The sequence below is a fragment of the Rutidosis leptorrhynchoides genome, chromosome 2, assembly GCF_046630445.1.
Source record: "Rutidosis leptorrhynchoides isolate AG116_Rl617_1_P2 chromosome 2, CSIRO_AGI_Rlap_v1, whole genome shotgun sequence".
In the NCBI taxonomy this organism is placed as follows: domain Eukaryota; kingdom Viridiplantae; phylum Streptophyta; class Magnoliopsida; order Asterales; family Asteraceae; genus Rutidosis; species Rutidosis leptorrhynchoides.
Genome location: NC_092334.1, coordinates 394,686,700 through 394,707,721, shown reverse-complemented (window position 1 = coordinate 394,707,721; position 21,022 = coordinate 394,686,700). Strand labels below are relative to the sequence as shown.

At 37.0% G+C, this 21,022-nt stretch overlaps 2 protein-coding genes across 3 annotated transcripts; one reads left to right on the top strand and one right to left on the bottom strand.

The window, feature by feature from the left end:
* Positions 1-3,566: 3,566 nt before the first annotated feature.
* On the top strand, positions 3,567-7,112 carry LOC139892186 (uncharacterized). Of its 2 annotated transcripts, none has more exons than XM_071875227.1 (4): positions 3,567-3,750; positions 3,928-4,092; positions 5,856-5,965; positions 6,250-7,112. In XM_071875227.1, exons 2-4 carry the CDS (start codon positions 3,944-3,946, stop codon positions 6,867-6,869), a joined length of 879 nt encoding a protein of 292 aa, XP_071731328.1. In that variant the 5' UTR covers positions 3,567-3,750; positions 3,928-3,943; the 3' UTR covers positions 6,870-7,112. The 2 variants fall into 2 exon arrangements, with proteins under 2 accessions (XP_071731328.1, XP_071731327.1); XM_071875226.1 differs by having other exon boundaries at positions 3,871-4,092.
* Positions 7,113-7,455: 343 nt separating this feature from the next.
* Positions 7,456-11,206, bottom strand: LOC139892185 (alkylbase DNA glycosidase-like protein mag2). The gene is made up of 2 exons (XM_071875225.1): positions 9,965-11,206; positions 7,456-7,785 (listed from the first exon to the last, which is right to left on the bottom strand). Exons 1-2 carry the CDS (start codon positions 11,059-11,061, stop codon positions 7,764-7,766), a joined length of 1,119 nt encoding a protein of 372 aa, XP_071731326.1. The 5' UTR covers positions 11,062-11,206; the 3' UTR covers positions 7,456-7,763.
* Positions 11,207-21,022: the final 9,816 nt, after the last annotated feature.

The window sequence follows — 21,022 nt, the reverse complement described above, 5'->3', positions numbered from 1 at the left end:
TTATAGTTATAGAAATTGAATCAAAGTTTGAATATGAGTATTACCTTGTATTAGAAATATATCTTACTATAAATAATAAAGATTTCTTGAGGTTGGATGATCACTCTACAAGATTGGAAGTAAGCTAGTAAATTTGGAAGTATTCTCGATTTTACGAACTAGAACTTGTAGAATTTATGAAGAACACTTAGAACTTGAAGATAGAACTTAAGAGAGATTAATTAGATGAATAAAATTGAAGAATGAAAGTGTTTGTAGGTGGTTTTGGTCGTTGGTATATGGATTAGATATAAAGGATGTGTAATTTTGTTTACATGTAAATAAGTCATGAATGATTACACATATTTTTGTAATTTTATGAGATATTTCATGCTAGTTGCCAAATGATGGTTCCCACATGTGTTAGGTGACTCACATGGGCTGCTAAGAGCTGATCATTGGAGTGTATATACCAATAGTACATACATCTAAAAGCTGTATTTTGTACGAGTACGAATACGGGTGCATACGAGTAGAATTATTGATGAAACTGAACGAGGATGTAATTGTAAGCATTTTTGTTAAGTAGAAGTATTTTGATAAGTGTCTTGAAGTCTTTCAAAAGTGTATGAATACATATTAAAACACTACATGTATATACATTTTAACTGAGTCGTTAAGTCATCGTTAGTCGTTACATGTAAGTGTTGTTTTGAAACCTTTAGGTTAACGATCTTGTTAAATGTTGTTAACCCATTGTTTATTAAATCAAATGAGATGTTAAATTATTACATTATCATGATATCATGATGTATTAATATATCTTAATATGATATATATACATTAAATGTCGTTACAACGATAATCGTTACATATATGTCTCGTTTCAAAATCATTAAGTTAGTAGTCTTGTTTTTACATATGTAGCTCATTGTTAATATACTTAATGATATGTTTACTTATCATAATATCATGTTAACTATATATATATCCATATATATGTCATCATATAGTTTTTACAAGTTTTAACGTTCGTGAATCGCCGGTCAACTTGGGTGGTCAATTGTCTATATGAAACCTATTTCAATTAATCAAGTCTTAACAATTTTGATTGCTTAACATGTTGGAAACATTTAATCATGTAAATATCAATTTCATTTAATATATAAAAATATGGAAAAATTCGGGTCACTACATCAAAGACCTTTAATGATCGAATCTGGGTGATTTGGCTTCGAGACTTGAGGAATTTAATCCTTACAAAAGCACATAAATCTAGATTAACAGTACATTTGGACAGCACAAAGCTGTATATAGACTTGAAAACTATGTATTAGTGGCCGACAATGAAGACAGATGTTGCTAATTTCGTCGAAAAATGCCATATTTGTGCGCAAGTCAAAGTAGAACACCAGAAACCGTATGGTATTTACGGCAATTAAAAATTGCTTAATGAAAATGGGAACATATTACGATGGATTTTGTAACCAAATTACCCCGAACCCAGAAAGGACACGACATGATCTTATTTTACCCGCTCTTATTTTAATTATATGTTTATTATTATTTGATTGGTAGGTTGAGACCAGTTTGTGACAAGGGTAACATAATATGTTTGTTTATTTGGACTCTGTTAGGGCCGCCTAACGAAGTACATAAGAGTTTAGATAACTGTTATATACCTATATGTTGCGGGGTATGAGTTTTAAACCCATTTATGCTATGTATCTGTCTATTTATTTCCATTTCTAGAATAATTCGACACACACAAAACCGTACAAAACTTCACCACTTGAAAACCCTAGATCATCAAATCTTGTTCTTTAATTTGTTAAGATAGTGAAATCGTTTCCTTCTGATTTCAGTGTCTTAAACAAGGTAATTTCTGATCAAAATCGTAGCTTGAATCTCTAATTTTTAGGAGTTTTTGTGAAGTTTTGTCAAAAAGTGATTTTGGTGTGAAATGGTGTGATTTGATGTTGTTTTGGTGTTTAACTTGTGGGTTTGTATCCTAAAATGTTTTGTAACAAGTTGTGTTCGGTTTTGAGGTCAAAATCGAGTCGAGAATCGAGATTTGGCTTAAAACCCGTGAGTTTGCTGCTGTTACATCTGATGAACACAATCGACCGACTGTCTTTGACTGTGTGGTTTTGATGATATTATGTTAAGTGTTATTTTCTAGCCGTTATGCTGCATGTGTGTCTAATTTTGATTAGAGCACTATACTGACTTTGTTTATATTGTTCTCAGGCAATAAGAACATGGAAGAAGCTCAAAAGTTAGATAACTGAGTTGCTGCTGGTATTCGGTGAGTGAGACTAATCGTTGATGCATAGCATATAGTAGCTAGTTATCCTCGTGTCATGCTATTAGGATAGTCATGCTATTCTTGTTGTTTAAGACTGAATGCTAGCGTATCTGATGATACGTGCTTGCTTTCTGTGCTAAAACGCTATGCGTCCCTATTAAGAGCAGCGATAGGCAGAGATCAACCAGGTTCATGGTTTGAGATCCTTAAGGAGAAGGATCGGTATAAATTTGAATGACGCATTCGTTGCTTGTGGAGGACTTATACTATATATTATGTGAAAGGAACTTCCGATAAACCCAGTCCGATCAATTGCGGTTGCAAGCTTGGCCAGGCCTTCGGAATCTCTTGTGACATCACTAGTGGTTTTTGTGTGCTTTAGTTGTATGACATGTATATAACTGACTAAATGTGTTGTATACTATTGTTGATAATTAGTGTTATTCACTTAGCTTCGTGATAACCGCTCTATCTCCTCCCTGTAGGTTGTTAGCTTATGTTGTAGGATGTTTTGGGAGAAGACGGGCGTGCGGATGTTATGTTTGTCATGAAATCAACTCTGTTGTGGAATTTGTATTATAATGTAGTTTCTAAACTGTGTGTAAGTGACACTCGAATCTCTGTAATGATGTAATAACTTTAATGTATGCGTTTATTAATTAGTCATGTTTATCACTTTCGCTGTGTATTTATATAAAAAAATGGTCGGTGTCACATAGAATATAATGATTAAACTGTAACATAAAAAATAAAATGTATACTAATAATATCTATAAAACGGCGTGTTTATCGTGAGAATTGAAATGAGAAATAGTGGTGGTAAGTATATGGTTTGAAACCGTTTAATACGAAAATCAAATCGGAAAAAATCAAATCGAATTTAAAAACGATTTTTGGATTGAGTAAAACTGAAACCGAATTTGAATTCGTTTTTGGTTCGGTTTTCGGTTTTAAAAATTCCGAATTCGATTAAACCAAAAATCGAATTTAAACCAAAAATTCAAGATTTGTAATGTACCTAATTTGTATATTATTTTGAGATCCAGTCATCTAAATATGTTTCCACCCATATAACGATTTGGTAGCTTACATTTATAATTATGTTACTCAAATTATTATGTTATTTTTCTTAATAACGAAAATAGTAAACGTCATAATTAATTTGTAAATATTAATAGATTATTACGCAATCGTTTTAGCTTGTAAGTAATTAAAACATCATGCTTTTTGGTTTTGATCAAAACCAAACCCAATTCAAATTCGATTTTATTTTCGATTTTGGTTCGGTTTCAATTTTGAATTCGATTTTCGTCTTGATCTTTTGTTTTGTCCTATAAAATTTTAAAATCGGATACGCTAAACAAATCGAAAACCGAAGAGAAGAGATGAAATGATCTAAAAACGTGGCAGGAAGATAGCGCAACCAGACACAACAGAACAACATGAAATTGCCACGTTGCAGGGTACACCTTATTCAACGCAACATCCCCAAAAAACTATTCATCATCATATTTGTTCTTCCATAATGATAGAATTATAGATAGATATAGAAGATTACAATTAAGAAATTTTTGTTTTCTCAGGTCTTGTGTGCTGATTCAATTGTATCGATCAATAGCAATTAATAATATAATCGGTAGGTACGTAGGTAGCAAAATGAGGAATAATGCGGTGGTTTGTATGGTTTTATGGCTAACGGTGAGTGCGACGGTGTGCCGGAGTTTAAGCGAGGCAGAAAAAGGCGTGGAGAACGTAAAAGACAAGGTCGGTGACAAGGTTGATTGGGCTATCACAAAAGTCACGACGTAAGTTTCCCTATTTTTAATTATTTATTTATATTTATTTGATTATTATGGTAATGGTAATATGGTAATTGCAATTGCAATTGCAATTACAGATTACAATAACAATAACCAGAAGCATTCATTTTAAGCTGCTTGAGCTAAATGTTAGAACATATAAGTTTGGTCCAAAACTTAGGTTACCAAAACCCCATTGGTCAGGAGGCATGAGGTTATTGGTTCAAGTTCTTGGTTGTGACTTCAAACTAAATGACATAATATAACCACCGAAGCCTTGGCTTGAAAGCATACGAACATAGACTTTGTGATTGACTTCGCCGTATAAGCATATCTTCACTGAAAGTCATTCATTAGGGCTGCTCGCGATTCTTCATCCACCGTCATTCATTAGGGCTGCTCGCGATTCTTCATCCACCGATGCAGAAAATGCTCCAGTTTTCCATTCTCATATGAGGCCGGAAAGTTTATTGGCAACAGGTTGACACGAAGTGATTCATCATTCTCAAACATGAGCCGATAAGTGGTATCGGGTGGAATTCAACTTGGGTACTTCCAATGGATTCTCACTCCAAGCGGGAGTTTCCAACCTTTGATGATACTGCCAACATCAATGCGATTTGGGAAGGTCTCGGGGTTTCCCGACTGCCAACATTGTCGCGAATTTGGTTTCCTCCTGACGTGTGTGGGTGGCATATGATCACGAATGTGGTTAAGTCCCCTCTGGGTAGTGATGCTGATATCACCGTATAAAAAAATGACTAATAATATATAATTGTGGACGAATGTCTATATATGTGTAACGACGTCATTGGTGTTTGAATTTCTCAAAAGGAAAAAACGCTCATCTTTAAAATAATTTTTTATATTTGAGTCGATTAAATTGTTAAATTAGGTTCTTTGATGGTGAGGGAAATAGATTTATTTGTCGGCCAATATACTAATGATTTTAGATATTATACATAGCATCGTTTGGGTTTATTTCGAAAGGCAATGAACTCAAACACCCCACTAAGAATTTATACAATTTTTCACCAATATATAGATATGTCCACTCTTGGACTTAAACTGACAATTGAAAGGTCACCTCGAAACAACTGGGCCAATGACCCTTTGGTAGGATTTTTTAGTAATACGTAATTTTTTTCTTGATGAGGTTTCACTGTTTGATTACTATTACTAGGGATCACTAGGGAGTGAGTAATTTTACTATGATGTACGCGGCCTAACCGAATTAATCTGTGAACTTTTTTAAACTCCAACAGCTAAGACCTCAAAATCTCTCTCCCTGGGCTCTTAGTAATGATTTTTTGTAATAATACATTATATATGCTTTAATTTGTACATCAACATGAGAGTATAGTAAACGGTGAAGAATGACGATAATTCTTCATTAGGTTTCTATGACCTCCCCAATTTATATACTCTTATTTAAAAGATGGTGCATCATGAATATCGAGGTAATCTACGAAATCGTTTGCACAAACAAAACTTTACCTAATGGTTTCTATAATCAGTTTAGGGAAAGGAAAAAAGAGCAGCTTATACTGTTACAATATCCAATAGTTATAGAAGTAGGTTGGTGGTGTTAGTAATATACACAAGTTTCTTATTGGTATTACCATTTACTGTCTTTATTGACTACCATGCGTTTAACTGAGCCATACTTGTGAATCAGTAGAGAAATGTATTTATGACTCGTAGTTGAATGAACATGTAAAAGTTGCATGCAGTATTTAAATTCTACTAATGTTTTGAAATTTTTTTAGGGGCCTTGGAGTCGACCAGGATGACGTGAAAGGGGGTGCTCATAGCGCAATTGATAAAGCTAGTCAGGCTGCATCAAAAAGCACATCCACATTGAATTCAGTTGCTTCTGGTATTTGGAATTTCCCGATACCCGTAGACATAAACTCATGCATACTTACGCTCATATTAAGTTAAGGATTTTGCGAGCGACAACCATAAGAGTTGTCGTTACGGTGCATAAAGTGCGTGTACAAAAGAATAACCGTCAATCTTAAGTAATAATAACCGCCATGTACTATCCATTTATGCACGTTAAAGAAAGCCCGTAGGGTTGTCATTGTAAAAATCCTTATATGTATGCGTTTACAACTATATAGAAGTTTAGATGCGCTTATAATTTTATCTGTTTTTCAGAATCGTCAAAGTATGTATCGGAGAAGACTGGTGAAGTGGGAAGCTTGGCATCCGAGAAGGCGGGACAAGCTATCGAAATGGCTGGTGATGCGAAGGAAACTGCAAAGGAAAAGGCTGCTGAATCATATGACAATGTTGGTGATGATGTCAAGGGTAGAGCATATGAGGCGTACACTTATGTCACCGAACTAGCACAAGAAGCAATGAAGAAGGTTCAAACAATGGCTGGTGTTGTTGAAGAACCTATAGACGAGAGAGGGCCTTATGCGTACGATTATGTAAGTGAAGGGGCTGGTAAAGCAATGAATATGGCTCATAAAGGTAAGGACAAGGCGGATCAAAAAATACGAATGGCTACAGATGAAGGTTCTGAAATTAAAGCGGGGATGGAAGGTAAAGCGGAAGATACGTACGATTTGGCTAAAGATTCGTTAAAAGATGCGGCGTCTAAAGGGAAGACTGAAGTGTATGATGCCTACGATACAGCTAAAGAAAAGGCTGATGAATCTTATAAGGTTGCGAAGTCTAAAATGAAGGAGAAGGCTAAAGAGACATATGAGGTCACGAAAGAAAAAGCGTCGGATGCTGCAGGGAATGTTGGAGCAGCAATGCAAACATAGAAGCTATGGATCGAGTATCGTACGTGACTGAGGTCTAATCCTCTTGTTTGTTTTTCTGTCTGGTACTAGGATACAAGTGTAGGATACAAGGTAAAGTTATACGTGATGTTCGTTTGTTGAATGTGTAATAACATGTATATGGTAGTGTGCGTCGAAGGTGGTGTTTCTATACTTTTGCCACCTCGAGGAGCTGGTGTAGTTTGTGATTTTTGCTGTTATAAGGTATCAGTTGGTTTGCAAATAAACTGGTGCTTAGTACTTAAACTTTTCGTCCAGTATTTTTGCATGTTTATATCATGATTGAATGTGTGGATCATATAACCATATTGTGAGTCATCTTTAAGAAGGATTAGGCCCGAGTATGGGGTTTAAGTTGTCGTTAGATTTGAAAAGACGAGTTGCATCTGTTAATATTAAAACAAACCCCCTATCGAGCAGCTAGGAAAGGAAAGGCCAAACAACAGGCTTACGATGGCTTTAAAAGTTAAGAATTCCAACAAATATTAAACCTGCCACTGCTACGAATCCAATTAAATGAAACATAACGACACATGATGCTAGTTTATTAATACAAAATTATTATATGTAGAGCTACCAAATTACCATCATACCAAAAATCCAGTAGGCATTAGGCACACAAACATATCATAAAACCATAGAGGGGCTTATATACCTCCAAAATGTGAACCAAAAAAAACTGAAAAAGCTCACGCACATAGAAAAAGCTCATTATTGAGTTTCACAAATCCATATCCATATACAATACCAAAAAGCATTCCAATAGTAAAATTAACAATGAACTCTACGTTTCTGCCAACTGATCTTTACAAGTTCCTTGTAACTCGCAAGATATCGCACCTCTTATTTCAGTTGATGCAAATGCAGCCCCCCATGTCATTGCCCCCAAATGCAAGCCCTGTAGAAAGAACCCAGGAAAGAACCCATCAGTTCAAAATTTAGTAACTTTACATCTGTATCAATTAGTAAAAACTGGTAGTGGCCTGCCTCTCTTAGCGAGAGGTCAGGAATTCGACTCTGCTGGACTGCAACATTGCACTCAATGTTATCCCTGACCAGAAGTATCCACCCAGGACGCCTTTCGCTTAGTGTGGGGGCAGCGGGGAGGGGGGTTTTACCGGCCATGCCCTCGGATTGGTCGCGGTTTCCTCCAGGGCAGTAGTTGAAGGCAGGTTATGCAACTACGGGAGATGAACGTGTGGGTGGTTAAGTCCCCCAGGGTGATCCCAAACTGATGTCCAAAAAAAAAAAAAAAGTAAAACAATTATTCAATTCATTGTTAAATAAAAAGAGTCTGTAACATTATTAGTTTCATTTTTGGCAACTATAATTTGTTTATGTCAATTGGTTTTCTGGACATAACTAAATTTGATCAACATAATAATAAAGATCTCAACCACCACTTCATCTATATGTACATTTTATCAGTTTTGTAACATAACTAAATTACATTTATATGTATTACTTTACCTATTAATCCACATTTACAAATACACAGACACATATAAGGAAGTGGATTACACATGCCATATGAAAGAAGCAAAAATGTAGTTAACAATTAACCTGATCACATTGGTCATTTAGGTGATTCTACAAGCACAGTGATATGTATTGCAGTAATAATATAGTAGTAGATCACATTTTGGGATACTTAAGTTCTCATTAATGCACCAAAATACTGAGGTTGATTGCCATTTATTTCAAAAACAAATAATTAGTACCTCTTATAAGCGTCCTCCTATAAGCTAGTGTGAGTACATTAAGATAAACAGACATCTTGATAAAGCCTTTACATGGTTAAAGAATGTCTTGTATATTAGAAAGTTAGCATATTTGACGTATATTCTTCGGGACTTTAAAGTGGTTTAAAACTATAAGATAGCTTACATGTGTCTATTCATCCAGTTCCAAAATCGCCATCACAGGCAGGGGCTACCTTAAACAGGCCTACGCTAACAATGACCCAACCAGAAAACCCACTAAGATAATGCATTGGTATTGAATAAATAAATTACTAGTGTCGCGTGCAATACAAAAAAGCATTTTAATTTTCTAATTTATAAACAGCTCTTCTGATTTTATAGTTCACAATTACTATCATTTTCTGTTAAGAAAAATACAAGCAAAAGCCAACAGCAAAGAAACAGAAAAAAGTGTTCTAGAATAAATAATGACTTTATTTCTGATAGTTAAGTTCTCTAGATCGAATACTTGCTAAAGTTATACATTTTGATTCAATTTTTGCGGGATATTAGAGCAAGCCTCTCCTGCAGCTAAAACTTTTTTTATTTCTTTTTCTTTTTTCTTTCCGTTATTATCTAGTAACACAGCTCATGACCCACACTTCAACTTAACACACCCCAAACCCAGTTGCCCTGTTGCTGCCCATGTTACACCATGCCAAGCACCATTGCATTCATCCAGTCCCCCAAAATAATTATTACCATCTTTTTCTCTTTCCTTCTACCTTCATGTAATGCAACACATACCATTCTAAATCAATAAGATACCAGTCAAACTAAGTGCAAGTAGATACACAGCCTAAACAGAAATTAGGTCCTGGGGAAATATATATTTTTTAAAAGCCTAGAGATTAAACTTCAATGCGAAAGACATAGATGTACTTGGTTATCTCCTGCCATGGAGAATGAGTACATGAAGTACATGATCTTACAAGAGAACTAGTGTTTTACATAAGTACTTGACAAATGAAATTTGTGGTATTAGAAACACTATTAGAGCATAAAATATAGAAACCCACTTCCCATTGTATGCCATATAGACCAAACACAATGCAAACATATCAGAATTTGTGTCCCTAACATATCCAGGATCTACCGAAAGGAAGCACATACAAACTATTCTACAAGTTAAAACGGATAACGGATAAAATCTATCTAGCTTTCCATAAAGAATAACATAAAGTATTTGTATTCACTTTTAAAATATGAATGTGTCGATTCAGATACTTAAATATAACAATCATTGACTTAACAGCATACAGAAATCATTTTAATTATTACGTGTATACATAACTACATAAATAAAGTAACGAATTAAAGCATCAGATAAACTACCCGAGATTTCCAATATTGTTTAGGGGTTCCAAAAGCTGCAGCTGAAGTTGTTGTGCCTGTTCAGACGGCACTAGGTGCTGTTGCTGTTGCTGCTCCATTATACCATTATTCTCTAAGGAAATTGCAGATGCACCAGCAGTCTGAGCGCCCTTACCTTCAACAAACCGCCACATATACCACGCCCCAACGGACCTATACGGCCGCCATTTCTCACAAAGCTGTTCCATTTGCGAAGGCCTAGGCAACTCATTCAACGTATACAAAAGCTGCACCCCTTTCCTAACTCCCAAATCACTTACAGGCAAAACATCAGGCCTATGTAATGAAAATATCATAAACATATGAACAGACCATGATCCAATCCCTTTAACCATGGAAAGCATCGTAAATAAAGACCTATCATCCATTTTCACAACCGTTTCATCAGACAATATTCCATTATTATACTTATTAGCTAAATCATATAAATAACTCGCCTTACGTCCTGAAACGCCTATTTGCTTAAGCTGTTGCTGAGTAATAGAAAGCACAGTTTCCGGAACTACACCATCTTCACCCCCACATAGACTTACAAAACGAGTGTATATAGATGTACCAGCTTTATAAGCTAACTGTTGATACAGAATGCTTTTAGTTAACGCTAAAAACGGCGGTTTATGTAAATCGAATGTAGGCGGCGGATGATTATCGATTAAGTTCGCAAGTAACGGATCAGCCGATCGGAGATGGCGGAGTGCGGCAGCGATCTCGCCGGCGGCCGATAACGGTTTGATAATTTTTGGTATATCTAGGGCTGATCGTGAAGCATTTCGACGACGATTTTTAGTTACGGTTGCTGGTGTTGTTGTGGTTGAAAATACGATTGCTTTTGATGCATCAGCTTCTGCGATTGTTGATTGAGGTTTAATTTCATCATCAATTGGTGGCGATGAAGATGACGATGAAGATGATAGTTTTCGTATTTTTTGGGGGCGAATTGGAATTTTGGTAGCGTTTGAGGTGGTGGTGATTTGGGAAGAAGGGGATGTTGGTTGTTGGGTAGGATTTGAAGTGGTGTTGATTTGAGGAGATGAAGAATCTGGTTTAATTTCTTCCATTTCTTAGGGGTTTGATGAATTTGAATTTGGGGATTTTAGGGTTAGGGTTACGGTGGTTGTGGTAGGAGGGAGATGGTGAGTTTCTGTTAGGTGGTCGTTTCTGGTTGGGAATTTCAGTAAGAGTGGTGAAATTAAGTCACGTGCGCTTAACTGTATGTTATTAACCACTTCCTTTTTGGGTATATACATCCGACTGTTATAATTCAGTAGGCTTATAACTACCTTTAATGGTTATAAGAACAAAGAGAGAAAAAGAGAGAAGAAGGAGAGAAGAAATATTGATATTGATATTTCAAGAGAAATGGTACACCTTAAATGGTTACCATACATGTCTATTTATAGTATAAAATATTACTATGCAAGAAATATAATAATAATAAAATTAACATCCAATCTAGATATTTTATAACACAATCTAGATATTTTATAACACTCCCCCTTGGATGACAATTTTATTAGAGAATAACTATTACTGCTTCGTTAAAAACCTTGCTAAAGAAAACCCATTGGGATAAAACTTTAGCTAAGGAAAAAAGAGTGCAGCATAGAGTTGACTCCCCCTCAAATAGGCAACGCCTGAGTTGTTACATCTTCTGAAAATGTCTCATGCCAATATTATGAACGTGTGTTCTGAAAATAGCAGTTGGTAGTGCTTTGGTATAAAGATCAGCAGAGTTTGTAACATCCCGTGATTTTCCGTTAAATTTATTTTAACACCGTCTTTTTTTTTTATAATATCTTTCGTTATTCAAATTTGTATCTTTCGTTAACTAACGTTCATAATATTCTCGTTATCTAATTATAAAGTCATCCGTTACTCGAACGTTTTTAAAATATTCGTTGGGTTAATTCCTGCACCCGCTTTGAAACTCGAGGGACCGAGATTGCCAAATGGGCAAACTAGTTGACTAGGTCAACTAGTCAACCCACTTACCACATCCATTCATTTCATCTCCACCTCCCACCTTCATCCTCCTCTTTCTCTCTACTTCCCATTTTTGAACTCAAAACCCTCAAACATAAAATCATCATCTAAATCCGATTGGAGAAGCAAACATCAAAACAAATTACATTTTCGTGATCCTCTCTTCATCCTCTACCTCTTGATACCAATATCATCAAGTTTGGGTAACATTTCTAAAACTCTAGATTTCTCTAAATTCGTGTTTTTGACTTGAAATGATGTTAGTTAGTGTCTATGGCTCATTGTGATGTCGTGTGTGTAATTTATATGCTCGATCTCGTTGTTTTAGTGTAACTAGCATGAACTTGAATTTTGGTGCGTTGTTCTTGAATTTAGGATGATCATATGTTGTTAGATGTTAAAAGTTGATGTTTTAATTGTGTTACTAGTATCACTAGCTTCAATTTGATGTGTAGGTTGCCTTAGAAAACTTCATGAACTTGATTATTGATTTTGGTGAATTTGGGTTAGGGTTTGATGAACTTGAAATGGACTTTTGATGCATTGAATGCCATGGATTATTATTGGTAAGTGTTTAGTTGGATTGTATGCTTGATTACCTTCGAAACGGCATATCATTCACGTAAATTGGTTGCCCGAATCATTGAATTGCATTTATGAACTTGTATGCGGTTAATGTTAAGCATTAGATGCGGTTTTGGTTGTTGTAATAGGTAGATTGATTGATGAAATGTGTTTATTAGTTTTCCTCGTCAAATTACCTTCCCAACGGTATAAGATACTTGTCTTGATTGTTTGCGGATCATAAATGGTGATTGTTTGAAGTTAGGTTCGTGCATAAAACTTAAAAACTGCCAGAACTCTCTGCACAGGTAATGGCGCGGCGCGCCATATACCCGCGCGCGCGCCATTATAGTCTGTCCAACTTTGTCAATTTTCGAATAATGTTTGCTATGCTACGCACCTCCGACTCACATGTAACTTGTCCTAACATGCTCATACATGATTAAAAACCTCAGGAAAATAGTTCGGGACCCGACCCAAACGTGTTGACTTTTTCGTTGACTTTGACCGACCAAAGTTTGACTTTTTGTCAAACTTAACCAAATGATTATGCAACCTTCCTAACTTGTTTATATACTTGTACCTTGCATGAAACTTGACAATTTGATTTCACATGCTACATAATCGAGTCGTAACGAGCCATAGGACTAATTGAACATCTTTGACCTATCGTGTTTACCGTTATTGATACGACCTATTTGTTTAGGTCAAGACTAGCACTATCCTTCGCACACGTTATTTTGTGAAGTACTTTTCGTACGTGCACTCAAGGTGAGATCATAGTCCCACTTTTACTCTTTTTGAACTTATATTTGGGATGAGAAAACATAAACGATTCTTTTGAATTAAGTGAACACAAGAACGGGAAAACAAACATTCTACATACGAGTTTAGAACAAAAATCCTCAATTCGATTATCATTAGTTACACTTGACGGGTGTAAGCGAGAACTTATGTTATATGGCCATATGGGTTGACAACCCTCATCTTTGACGGTTCGCTACCGTCTACGGATGAAATATATTTTCGAGAAGCAGTGTTTGTTCTAGCACTATGGATGGGGTATACAATGGATGGAATGTTAAGCTTTGATAATTGGGTGCTCGTGAATATTAACTTTTAGAATGTATTACTATTATTTCAACTTTGCAAACCTTGTGGTTCGACTTACTTACTTTTACTCACTTACTTACTTAAACCTATGATTTCACCAACGTTTTCGTTGACAGATTTCTATGTTTTTCTCAGGTCTTGCACGATATGTGATACATGCTTCCGCTCATTATTTGATACTTGCATTGGATGTCGAGTATACATGCATTTCATGGAGCGTCTTATGACTTTACTTTAAACTGTGTCGCCTAGATTTCATTTGTACTTATAACCTTGTAACTTAACTTTTGGTTGAACAATCCTTTTAAACTTTGGAAACAATCTTTATGTTGAAATGAAGGCGACATATTTTGGTCAAACGTTGTCATAAAGACTTATGACCAGGCAATGGGACCTACGTAGACGACGCCGTCACTTGACGATTTATCGGGGTCGCTACAAGTGGTATCAGAGCCTTGGTTGTAGGGATTTAGAGTTCATTTGTGTCCACCCCGAGTCATAGGGTACATAGGTGAATCTAGACTACAACCGGCATATAGACTGAAGTAGGAATTACTTGACTATTTGTGCATTTATACTCGAACTCTTCTATCATATCTAACTCATATTCGATCTTGATCTTACGTTGATAAATTTTGTTGATGCGCCACCTTGACTTTATGAAGTAATGTTAAATGCACATGAGAATCAGGGTAATATAATTTCCGGGATTATATTACGGTGATTCACATGGACGTTCCGACACTATGACATAGAGAATTTAAGGCGAGTCAAGGAAAATTTTCTCTTTATCCTTATTCCATACTCCGGTTAGTATTGTTGAAAATACTAACCAACGATATTCTTGTGTCATGAAGGAACAATGGCTCACCAAGGTCAACACAATACTCCTCTCGAAACTCTAGAACAAGCTCTTCAACGCATGATAACCACCGCCGTGGGTACGGCCGTGGCCGATCATTTTTCTAACAACACCAATCGTGGAGCCGGTAATTCAAGCGAAGGTTGCTCCTACAAGAACTTCATGAAGTACAACCCTCCTACTTTCGATGGAACCGGAGGACCGGTTGTTCTCACCCGATGGTTTGAACAAATGGAGACCGTTTTTAACACAAGCGGTTGTCGAGACCAAGATAAGGTCAAGTTTTCCACCCTCACTTTCACCGGCATTGCTCTCTCGTGGTGGAACAAGTACGTACAATCGGTGGGTATCGATGGAGCCCACACACTCTCATGGACCGAATTAAGAGAAAGAATGATCACCGAATATTTTCTGCGCGACGAGACTCGAAGGCTCGAACAGGGTCTAAGGAATTTAAAAACGGTCGGGAATGACCTCGAAGCTTATAATCAACGGTTTACCGAACTAGCCTCAATGTGTCCCAATCTCATGACTCCCGAATCCCTAAGAGTCGAACTTTACATGGATGGCCTCCCTAAGAGCATTCAACACGGGGTAATGACATCCCAACCCACTAACCTACAAGAGGCTTTAGCAAAGGCCCACCAAACTTTGGAAACGGTGAATGAAATAGAAGCACCGGCACCAATGGTCGAGAACCACCCGAGTAACAACAAAAGAACATGGGGAGCCTCTCAATTTAGCAACCACAACAATAACAACAACCCCGCCAAGAAGCCTTTCACCTCCAACGACAAGAAAGGCTATGCCGGAAAACTACCTTTTTGTAACGAATGCCACAAGCATCACTTTGAAGGATGTGGCAGGTTTCGCCACCGGCGCCAAGGAAGTGGTCACGTCGCCAAACGTTGTGGAAGTACTACCCCCGTCGCTCGAATGATGCCCAACGCACACAGGACGGGTGCTTGCTTCGAATGTGGTCAACTGGGTCATTTTAGGAATGTGTGCCCAAAGAAGAAATCAACCCCAACGCACGCCGTTGAACTTTCAACATCAACGCCTAGGATGCCCGAGACGACGATGGACTAGTCACGGGTACGTTTCTTCACAACAAACCGTATATTTCATACTTATTCGATTCGATTACCGCTAGACGTTTTACAACCGAGACCTTGACTTGTACTCTTTACATTCCACCTTTTTCCCCTAGATACTACTTAGGCAATGTAAGCGACCAACGGAAAGATATTGTGTGTCTATAAATTTTTATCGGAGGATATGCGTTAAGAAATTGGACTCGACACCTATAGAACTAAGGAGCTCAGAACCTATTCGTTAGGGAGAAATTGTTTCCCTACAACTAGGTATAGATTATTGTGAACCGAGTAATTTTCGGTTGGAAACCGATACCCTCTTCCTCGTATCCATTACCTCATGATTATTTGCGTGGATCCCGTGTATTCCAAATCGACCTCCGTTCCGGTTATCATCAATTGGGGGTTAAGGGAGACGATGTCTCCTAAGCCATTTTTTTCCGAACTCGCAACGTTAGTTGTAAATCTCTCTTAGTACCGTTTGATTTATTTAGGACTCCGTCCGTATTCATGAACCTCCTAAACCACGTATGCAACTTATCTAGACAAATCTGTTATCGTATTTATGGATGACATCTTAACTTATTTAAGTAAAGAAGGAAAACGAACAACATCACCATCTTACGCTCGAACTTTTGAGAAAAGAGCAACTCTATACCAAATTCTCCGAGTGAGAATTTCTGTTGAACGAAGTCCAATTTTCTAGACCATGATGTTAATGGTCAAGGCATTACAATCAATCTCGAAATCAAGCCACATGTAATCAGGAAACTCTACCAACTCGGACTTGTATTCGTAAAAATCTTAGATCTCGTCTGTTATTACCGAAGATTCATTTCTGACTTTTCTCGTGTTACACGACTTTTAAACTCGTTAACTCACTAAGGAAAACTTTAAACCTCTCCGTGTTCGCACCTTGAGCGTGATTCTTCACACCAACATTTCTAGTTAAAAATCGTATAGCAACAGATGGAACTCAAACATGGAAATATTTCTACTTGAACGCCGAAAGGCATACTCTCTCGACTCAAAAATCAACATAACTAAAATTCGTTATTTTGCACGAAGAATTCGAATACTAAATTGTGGATCCGATCAATTTCTCGTCATCCCGTACCACACTACCTACCTCTGTTATTTCACCATCACCGTCTGATATTACTGGAATTTAAGATAACACACAATCCAACGATACTTCACCCTTCTTTGACTTAACGCCCTTGTGTTCCTGATAATCGGTCAACTATTGTTCAACCCCGAACTATACAACTACGTGTACTACCTCGTTTCTCTTTCAGACTTCAACTTTTGACAACTAGAGGCACGTTATGGCAACCTCGAGATGTAAGCTCATCCTATTCTAGGTCCTCATTTCACTCCTATCTTTATCGCTCGCATTTCCGTTTAAGGAAACTCCTTGTAACATTTCTCCATGGATAGAGAAACTCCTTATATTACATTAGTATTCGCCACGAGGGTGAATAGTCCTAACGAACATTTTTCGAACCCTAACTGACTTGTTCAAACATATCTTAAGAGATTCTACACCAACACGGTGTATCTTCGTCATTTATCCTGTATCGAAATACTCGTTTCACTTCTAGTGTTACAAGAAACCTTGGGAACCCGCTTAGACACATGTACCGCGTATCTCCCACAACCGACGAACCGAGCAAACGTACGATTCAATCTTGGAAAGACATGTTACAGACTGGTATTGTCACCTTCAGTAGTTCCTCTTACAACGACAGCTATCACTCGTATATTAACGCAGTACTTTCCGAAACCCTATATGACCGCTAATGTCATACCCCTGTTCATTTAACCAAAGCATCAACCACCGAAATCTGAACTCCATCAAGAAACAACAATTGAGATCGTTCAAGTCCGAGAAGGGCTCGAGACAACCCATTGTCGCCAGAAGAGTTATGCCGAACTTAGATGAAAACCTCACCAAACCCAGTGTGTGACCGCGTAGTATTGAGAAACCGCACTTTGGAAAGGTGTAATTCATTTTGGGAAATCGAGGAAGGTTATATTCGCAATATTGAACCTTTTGAAACCTTGGGGCGTATTGGAGCCGCTTCCTACCATTTAGAACTGCCGACTCAATTAAGTTTCCGTTTACCTTACATTTCGTGTAACAAACTTAGAAACGTGTCCTGCGGAACAGGAAACTTGCAATCCTTCTAGATGCACCAACTATTGATGACAAACTACTCTTCATAGGAAAACCGGCTGAACTTGTGGATCGTAAAACCAAACCTTACTACTACGTAACACCCCGACTATTCAGATTCGTGGAAATGCCTAAGGATGTATCTTCACTGCTCCGTAGATTGAACAACGCTAGGTCTCGAGTAAGAGACATCGACTACTACTTCCAACTAAATTTCGGGACGAAATTTCTTTTGAGGTGTGGATAATGTAACATCCCGTGATTTTCCGTTAAATTTATTTTAACACCGTCTTTTTTTTTTATAATATCTTTCGTTATTCAAATTTGTATCTTTCGTTAACTAACGTTCATAATATTCTCGTTATCTAATTATAAAGTCATCCGTTACTCGAACGTTTTTAAAATATTCGTTGGGTTAATTCCCGCACCCGCTTTGAAACTCGAGGGACCGAGATTGCCAAATGGGCAAACTAGTTGACTAGGTCAACTAGTCAACCCACTTACCACATCCATTCATTTCATCTCCACCTCCCACCTTCATCCTCCTCTTTCTCTCTACTTCCCATTTTTGAACTCAAAACCCTCAAACATAAAATCATCATCTAAATTCGATTGGAGAAGCAAACATCAAAACAAATTACATTTTTGTGATCCTCTCTTCATCCTCTACCTCTTGATACCAATATCATCAAGTTTGGGTAACATTTCTAAAACTCTAGATTTCTCTAAATTCGTGTTTTTGACTTGAAATGGTGTTAGTTAGTGTCTATGGCTCATTGTGATGTCGTGTGTGTAATTTATATGCTCGATCTCATTGTTTTAGTGTAACTAGCATGAACTTGAAATTTGGTGCGTTGTTCTTGAATTTAGGATGATCATATGTTGTTAGATGTTAAAAGTTGATGTTTTAATTGTGTTACTAGTATCACTAGCTTCAATTTGATGTGTAGGTTGCCTTAGAAAACTTCATGAACTTGATTATTGATTTTGGTGAATTTGGGTTAGGGTTTGATGAACTTGAAATGGACTTTTGATGCATTGAATGCCATGGATTATTATTGGTAAGTGTTTAGTTGGATTGTATTCTTGATTACCTTCGAAACGGCATATCATTCACGTAAATTGGTTGCCCGAATCATTGAATTGCATTTATGAACTTGTATGCGGTTAATGTTAAGCATTAGATGCGGTTTTGGTTGTTGTAATAGGTAGATTGATTGATGAAATGTGTTTATTAGTTTTCCTCGTCAAATTACCTTCCCAACGGTATAAGATACTTGTCTTGATTGTTTGCGGATCATAAATGGTGATTGTTTGAAGTTAGGTTCGTGCATAAAACTTAAAAACTGCCAGAACTCTCTGCACAGGTAATGGCGCGGCGCGCCATATACCCGCGCGGCGCGCCATTATGGTCTGTCCAACTTTGTCAATTTTCGAATAATGTTTGCTATGCTACGCACCTCCGACTCACATGTAACTTGTCCTAACATGCTCATACATGATTAAAAACCTCAGGAAAATAGTTCGGGACCCGACCCGAACGTGTTGACTTTTTCGTTGACTTTGACCGACCAAAGTTTGACTTTTTGTCAAACTTAACCAAATGATTATGCAACCTTCCTAACTTGTTTATATACTTGTACCTTGCATGAAACTTGACAATTTGATTTCACATGCTACATAATCGAGTCGTAACGAGCCATAGGACTAATTGAACATCTTTGACCTATCGTGTTTACCGTTATTGATACGACCTATTTGTTTAGGTCAAGACTAGCACTATCCTTCGCACACGTTATTTTGTGAAGTACTTTTCGTACGTGCACTCAAGGTGAGATCATAGTCCCACTTTTACTCTTTTTGAACTTATATTTGGGATGAGAAAACATAAACGATTCTTTTGAATTAAGCGAACACAAGAACGGGAAAACAAACATTCTACATACGAGTTTAGAACAAAAATCCTCAATTCGATTATCATTAGTTACACTTGACGGGTGTAAGCGAGAACTTATGTTATATGGCCATATGGGTTGACAACCCTCATCTTTGACGGTTCGCTACCGTCTACGGATGAAATATATTTTCGAGAAGCAGTGTTTGTTCTAGCACTATGGATGGGGTATACAATGGATGGAATGTTAAGCTTTGATAATTGGGTGCTCGTGAATATTAACTTTTAGAATGTATTACTATTATTTCAACTTTGCAAACCTTGTGGTTCGACTTACTTACTTTTACTCACTTACTTACTTAAACCTATGATTTCACCAACGTTTTCGTTGACAGATTTCTATGTTTTTCTCAGGTCTTGCACGATATGTGATACATGCTTCCGCTCATTATTTGATACTTGCATTGGATGTCGAGTATACATGCATTTCATGGAGCGTCTTATGACTTTACTTTAAACCGTGTCGCCTAGATTTCATTTGTACTTATAACCTTGTAACTTAACTTTTGGTTGAACAATCCTTTTAAACTTTGGAAACAATCTTTATGTTGAAATGAAGGCGACATATTTTGGTCAAACGTTGTCATAAAGACTTATGACCAGGCAATGGGACCTACGTAGACGACGCCGTCACTTGACGATTTGTCGGGGTCGCTACAGAGTTGTTGATTGAACGTATCTCATTTTAATCTGGTTGTCTTTTACGAGATCTTGAGTATATGAGAAGAATCTGAGGTTTTCATCTGAAACTGTATCATCTAAATCTTTTATGTACAAGTTTAGCCCTTGTGATTTGTCTACAGTCTCCTTCATGGTTTGCTCAAACCCTTGTTTCAATTCCTATTCCTTTGTAGTCTTTTCTGAGCCTTACCAACATACCATTCTTTTCCATCAAACTTATGACCGTTAAGACCGTCTATGGCTTTGGCGCCTCGTCAGTATTTATATTTTGTTCAGTCACTTTTGATACTCTTCTTTCATTTGTATTATGCAAGCTGCATTATCTTCATATATAGTTGTTGGTGAAGATAGTTGTTAGTCTTTTATAGCGTTCTAGTCCACAAGAATCAATAATGATTTGTGTCATTGATCTCAACCAAACACATTTTCGAGTAGTTTCATATAATGCAATCACTTCGTCATGATTTGATGATGATGTTGCAACAAGTGTTTGTTTTAAGAACGCCATGATTTTGTGGTATCTCCGTTTAGGAATACATATCGAGTTTGAGATTTATTTTTATGAGGATTTGATGAATGACCTGCATAT

Coding starts and splice junctions, on each gene's coding strand:
- LOC139892185 (XM_071875225.1), bottom strand. CDS start 11,061: ATGGAAGAAATTAAACCAGATTCTTCATCTCCTCAAATCAACACCACT. Junction 7,786..9,964: donor AACAATATTGGAAATCTCGG/GTAGTTTATCTG, acceptor TTCTTTCTACAG/GGCTTGCATTTGGGGGCAAT.
- LOC139892186 (XM_071875227.1), top strand. CDS start 3,944: ATGAGGAATAATGCGGTGGTTTGTATGGTTTTATGGCTAACGGTGAGT. Junction 4,093..5,855: donor GCTATCACAAAAGTCACGAC/GTAAGTTTCCCT, acceptor AAATTTTTTTAG/GGGCCTTGGAGTCGACCAGG. Junction 5,966..6,249: donor ATTGAATTCAGTTGCTTCTG/GTATTTGGAATT, acceptor TCTGTTTTTCAG/AATCGTCAAAGTATGTATCG.